Source organism: Budorcas taxicolor, chromosome 19 (genome assembly GCF_023091745.1).
Source record: "Budorcas taxicolor isolate Tak-1 chromosome 19, Takin1.1, whole genome shotgun sequence".
Lineage (NCBI taxonomy): Eukaryota > Metazoa > Chordata > Mammalia > Artiodactyla > Bovidae > Budorcas > Budorcas taxicolor.
The window spans coordinates 6,218,309-6,224,308 of NC_068928.1; the positions used below are offsets into that span (position 1 = coordinate 6,218,309).

The 6,000-nt window shown below is 44.9% G+C and overlaps 1 protein-coding gene across 1 annotated transcript in view; it reads left to right on the plus strand.

The window, feature by feature from the left end:
* The window catches only part of LOC128064756 (phosphatidylcholine transfer protein-like), a 44,617-nt gene extending 39,304 nt beyond the window's left edge, over positions 1-5,313 (plus strand). The window contains exons 4-7 of the mRNA XM_052657688.1: positions 453-532; positions 3,009-3,180; positions 4,057-4,124; positions 5,236-5,313. Of these exons, the coding sequence (XP_052513648.1) occupies positions 453-532; positions 3,009-3,180; positions 4,057-4,124; positions 5,236-5,313 (398 nt within the window). The remainder of the gene's footprint in view (positions 1-452; positions 533-3,008; positions 3,181-4,056; positions 4,125-5,235) is intronic.
* The last annotated feature ends 687 nt before the right edge of the window (positions 5,314-6,000 follow it).

The following is a 6,000-nucleotide window of genomic DNA, read 5'->3' on the forward strand; positions in this document are numbered from 1 at the left end:
CTCCAAAACCTTCATTAAACAACTGTAAACACTAAACTGCACTGCTCAGTCCCAGGATACTTGTAATATGTCAATAAATTTAAGGTGAGGAGTCAGGTCACAACAGCAGAACTATTGGTATTGCAGTGCCGTCCAATGGTTACCATGATTTAATAACTTGAAATTTTATTTTTTGGAAGCCTATTTTTATTATCACATTCTACCTTAGAATGTGTGTAGCTTCCAATGAATGAATTTTGTTGGATTCATTTATTTCAAATGTGTTTTTAAGTCTCATAAACACTATTCCTGGGCAATAAGCTTTCAGTGATAATGACTTTTCCTGGAAGTCAGTGCCTTCTGAGTTAGTGGTTTATCATCCTCTACAAGACTGTCATATCAACACTTTTTGTTAATTGAAGCCAAAGAGACTTCCAGATTGAATAACGTCATTTGATTTTTGTTGTTGTTAGAACTCTGTGAAATAAAAGTCGATGGAGAAGAAGCAGTCTATTGGCAAATGAAGTACCCTTTTCCCATGTCTAACAGAGATGTATCCTTTGCAAAAGTGAAATGTTAGTCCCTCAGTCACGTCCAACTCTTTGCAACCCCATGAACTGTAGCCTGCCATTCTCTTCTGTCTGTGGAATTCTCCAAGCAAGAATAGTGGAGTAAGTAGCCATTCTCTTTTCCAGGGGATCTTCTGGTTCTAGGGATTGGACTACAATTGCAGGCAGATTCTTTATCATCTGCACTACCAGGGAAGCCCATCCTGGTGTAACATTGATCAGCTTTCTTAGTGTTTCTGTGCCTTGTGGCTATCACCCAATGGTGGCATGGCCAGGAGTTGTGGACAACACTGTCTTTTACTCTTGTGCAAGCAGCTACTAGAGCTGTTGCTTCTTGTGTAGCTTTCAGAGACCTCAGGGTGTGACTTCTGGGCCTGACTATATGTAGCATCAGTAATTGTGGGCGGCAGCTCACACTTTCCTGAGAATGTTTCTAGGAAATGTTTTTGTGTCAGAATTGAGGACCTGAAAAAACTTCTCATAAAGAGTATTCAATACACTCCCTCAGGCTACAGAGGAGGAAGTGGGGACCCAGAGAGTTAAGGTGACAGAGGCGCACAGACAGGTGGTGAGCCACTGACTTGGGGCTGCAATCAGTTCAGCTCAGCTCGGTCGCTCAGTCATGTCTGACTCTTTGTGACCCCACGGACTGCAGCACCAGGCCTCCCTGTCCATCACCAACTCCCGGAGTCCAGCCAAACCCATGTCCATCGAGTCGGTGATGCCATCCAACCATCTCATTCTCTGTCGTCCCCTTCTCCTCTTGCCCCCAATCCCTCTCAGCATCAGGGTCTTTTCAAATGAGTCAGCTCTTCGCATCAGGTGGCCAAAGTACTGGAGTTTCAGCTTCAACATCAGTCCTTCCAATGAACACCCAGAACTGATCTCCTTTAAGATGGACTGTCTCCTTGCAGTCCAAGGGACTCTCAAGAGTCTTCTCCAGCACCACAGTTCAAAAGCATCAATTCTTCGGCACTCAGCTTTCATTATACTCCAACTCTCACATCCATACATGACCACTGGAAAAACCATTGCCTTGAATAGATGGACGTTTGTTGGCAAAGTAATGTCTCTGCTTTTTAATACACTGTCTAGGTTGGCCATAACTTTCCTTCCAAGGAGTAAGCGTCTTTTGATTTCATGGCTGCAGTCACCATCTGCAGTGATTTTGGAGCCCCCCCAAAGTAAAGTCAGCCACTGTTTCCACTGTTTCCCCATCTGTTTTCCATGAAGTGATGGGATCAGATGCCATGATCTTCGTTTTCTGAATGTTGAGCTTTAAATCAACTTTTCCACTCTCTTCTTTCACTTTCATCAAGAGGCTGTTTAGTTCCTCTTCACTTTCTGCCATAAGGGTGGTGTCATCTGCATATCTGAGGTTATTGATATTTCTCTTGACAATCTTGATTCCAGCTTGTGCTTCTTCCAGCCCAGCATTTCTCATGATGTACTCTGAAGTGAAGTGAAGTTGCTCAGTCGTGTCCAACTCTTTGTGACCCTGTGGCCTGTAGCCCGCCAGGCTCCTCTGTCATGGGATTCTCCAGGCAAGAATACTGGAGTGGGTTGCCATTTCCTTCTCCAGGGGATTTTCCCAACCCAGGGATCAAACCCAGGTCTCCTGCATTGCAGGCAGACACTATCCTCTGAGCCACCAGGGAAGTTAAATAAGCAGGGTGATAATATACAGCCTTGATGTACTCCTTTTCCTATTTGGAACCAGTCTGTTGTTCCATGTACAGTTCTAACTGTTGCTTCCTGACCTGCATACAGGTTTCTCAAGAGGTAGGTCAGATGGTCTGGTATTCCCACCTCTTTCAGAATTTTCCACAGTTTATTGTGATCCACACAGTCAAAGGCTTTGGCATAGTCAATAAAGCAGAAATAGATGTTTTTCTGGAACTTTCTTGCTTTTTCCATGATCCAGTGGATGTTGGCAATTTGATCTCTGGTTCCTTTGCCTTTTCTAAAACCAGCTTGAACATCTGGAAGTTCACGGTTCACGTACTGCTGATGCCTGGCTTGGAGAATTTTAAGCCTTACTTTATTAGCATGTGAGATGAGTGCAATTGTGTGGTAGTTTGAGCATTCTTTGCAATTGCCTTTCTTTGGGATTGGGATAAAAACTGACCTTTTCCAGTCCTGTGGCCACTGCTGTGTTTTCCAAATTTGCTGGCATATTGAGTACAGCACTTTCACAGCATCATCTTTAAGGATTTGAAATAGCTCAACTGGAATTCCATCACCTCCACTAGCTTTGTTTGTAATGATGCTTCCCTCAATGCATGCTCTGAAATGAGAACACCAGGTAGGAGGAGCCATGGTTTTGCAGTGTAGGTAGGACAGGAAGTGAAGTAACAGTATAAGGGAGCAAACACCAAGTGGAGGAACAGAATCATGTCCCTTTGCTTCTGACTCATATGAGATGCTGGACTTGATGTTGTGCCTTGACTGGTGGTGTAGTGTGTCTATGTGCGGCAGCGGCGAGACCTGAACTTTGAGGGGCAGAAGGTCCACGTGATCCTGGCCCAGAGCATCTCTGTGCCATGGTTTTCAGAGAAGTCGGGCATGATCCGGGTGAAGCAGTACAAGCAGAGCCTGGCAATCCAGAGCTATGACTCTTGGAGGAGTGAAGGTAAATACCGGGCATAAGTTGGTGCACCCGCCTGGGCCACCCATGTGAAGGCCACACTGATTGCAGGCCTATCAAATGCAGGATGCTTTTTCGGTGAGGTCAGCGACTGAGCATGGGTGCAAAAGAATCAAATGAGACTCAGTTCACCCCAGAAGCGTAGCTACAATGCAAGGTGGATGTTTAAATCTGATCAGTCCATTCTTTACTGACTCCATTGTCCAGATGAAATCAAAACATCCAAGTGAACCAGAAGGTTTAGAAACTCACTTCAGGAAGGTCCTGTATATGCACAACCTGGACAGGGGTGGGCAGAAGAGCTGGTGGGACCACCTCTGGGGAAGCAGCTCCTCCTCAGCAAAACCCCAGGGACTCAGAACCTGTCTGCCTTGAGTTCCAGCCTCAGGAAAGAGGCTGTGAGGGGTCAATGCAGCCATCTAATGGACTGGAATGGATGTGACCTTGAGGCAGCAGCAAATTCTGAACTTAGTTCTGACATGTGTTAAATCTGCAACCTTTACATGTCACTTTACACATTTTATCATTTATAAACTGATGTACAATTTTATCAACTTTTTACAATTGAGATAGTTAATGAGAGAAATAATTAAATGGGAGATATATCCCATTTAGATATAGATAATAAGTATCAGTTAATAGCACTAGTCATGCCTTTAATAAAAAGCAGCAGAATGTGCCTGGGCTGTTTTCCTAAATGTATATATATAAGTCTCCCATAAGACAAAGCAGAGGCAAGAGTTCACTTGAATTCAGTGCTACTTCCCTCCTTAATTTCTGGACTGAATATAAGCCTGGATATTTCCAGGGGGTTGGTTCTATTTTTCCTTCTTGTAAATTGTGCTTTCTTTCCCTCTCTAGTTTTCATGTATTACTTCAATAACCCAGGTGGCCAAATTCCGTTCTGGATCCTTAACAATTTCACCAAGGTAAGATCCCAGGAGGCAGCAGGGGAGGTGTGTTTGGCAGATGTTAACTTGGCCTGTGGTGCCGTCGGTCTGGAGAGATGCGCTATCTCGGGCGTCACGAAGCTTGTTTGACTGACTCTGGTTAGGACTACAGTTGCAACACCCAGGACAGCAGCTGGGACAAAAGACATAGAGTCTTTACCTGGAATGCCAGCCCGCCCTGCTTGCCCATCAAGAGCTCATCAGGATCACTCTCTGGAACCTCCAGACAATAGCCTGCTCCTTGTAGGTACAATGGTGCCTGTGGGCCCTGTATTTGCTTATGGAGGAGTTAGGCCAAGCTGACTTGGGAGGCAGTGAGGCATGTCCAAGCCTGGGAAAACTTCCAGCTTTGTTCTTGTTTTCTTTTTCTGTTGAGGAGCGGGAGCCTCAGTTGACCCGGATCACTAGAGACTGCCTAGGACCTGGAATTATGCCTGCCATTCATTCTGCTTTGTAAGGTCCTACTTACTGACTGGAGGGATCACCAGTTCCCTGGGGGAATGAAAAAGCACATAGGCTTTGAATCAAGCACAAGATATTTTGAATCCTGACCTTGTTTCTGACTCTGTAATCTAGGCAAGCCATCAGTTTCTCCCCTCCAAAATATAGAAATCCCCACTCTATAGAGAAGGATTAAATAAAACAATATTTGGGAAGATTGAAATGATCAATGCTAACTGAAGGATCACATATCCTGCTTCATCCCCCTGCCCACCCCCATCCTTACCATTTTCTAATTCTGTAAAGCAAGTCCTTTCTCTCACTTTTTTGGGAGAGTCCCCCAGCCCAAGCAAATCCCACCTCCTATCTTCCTTTTTCTTTCAAAATATGATATCTCAGAAATATCTTAGCTTTTTATTAGCAAAAGTAAAATATACGTGGTCTTACAACAGTGGCCACCTTGCCTTACCAGTGCCTTGTGTCTTAACTTGTGTCATCATCTGTGGCCACATTCTGTGGAAATCTACTTGGGGGCCCTATTGTCACATTTATTATTCCAAAAGCCATCTTCGTTATCTTTGCCATTTCCTGAAGATCCGAGAGTGAGCACTGTGAGGACATAGAAGTGACAGTTTTCTTTCCTTTGCAGAGTGAAATTCCTGGCTTCCTCAGAGACTTGGAGAATGCCTGTCTGAAGTACCACAGAGCCGAAGAGAGAGATTTGTGAGCCTTGTGTCCGTGGAGTGATGTCCATAGAATGATGTCTGCAAGTGCCACAAGCGCTGACACAGCCTCCCTCTCTCTTTTCCATCCTCAGAGGCCCACACACTCTCCATCACCTTGTCCTCAAGTGTGTTTGCCTGAGATCCACTTCCTTTCCCACTCTCCCCACTTGGGACCCACTTCCTTCTTTCACTGTTGAATGTGGGTGATGTTGGGGAAACCTTTGATTGTTTATTTTTAAAAAAGGGGAGTTTTCTAGGGAGCACAGTCATTTTATTATGCCATTCTAGGGTATTGTGGGTGGAGGATTGATACCACCACCTCGTGGTGACTGATCCCAGTGAGCCGGCTCCTCCCCACACCTGGGTCATTGCAACTCAAGAGGGTGATCTCCTGTTGCAGTTGCTTTGCCTTCAGAACTGACTCTCAGTGTGCCAAGACCAGAAGACGCATGTCCATTGGCCTTATGCTTTGCTGATTTGAGATAATAATCCACTAAACCTCTCCCCATTCCTACTTGGGGAAAATCATGAGCTGTTTTGATTTCAAACCATTTTGAAACAGCCCTGACTATGCATATAGTGTGAGACAGTTTTTGTCTCATCATCCATGCCTAGATTTTTCTCTTTCCCACATGCCACTGGGGAAGGCTGCCTGTACCTCTCTAGTTCCATGTTTTGCTGGACAATGA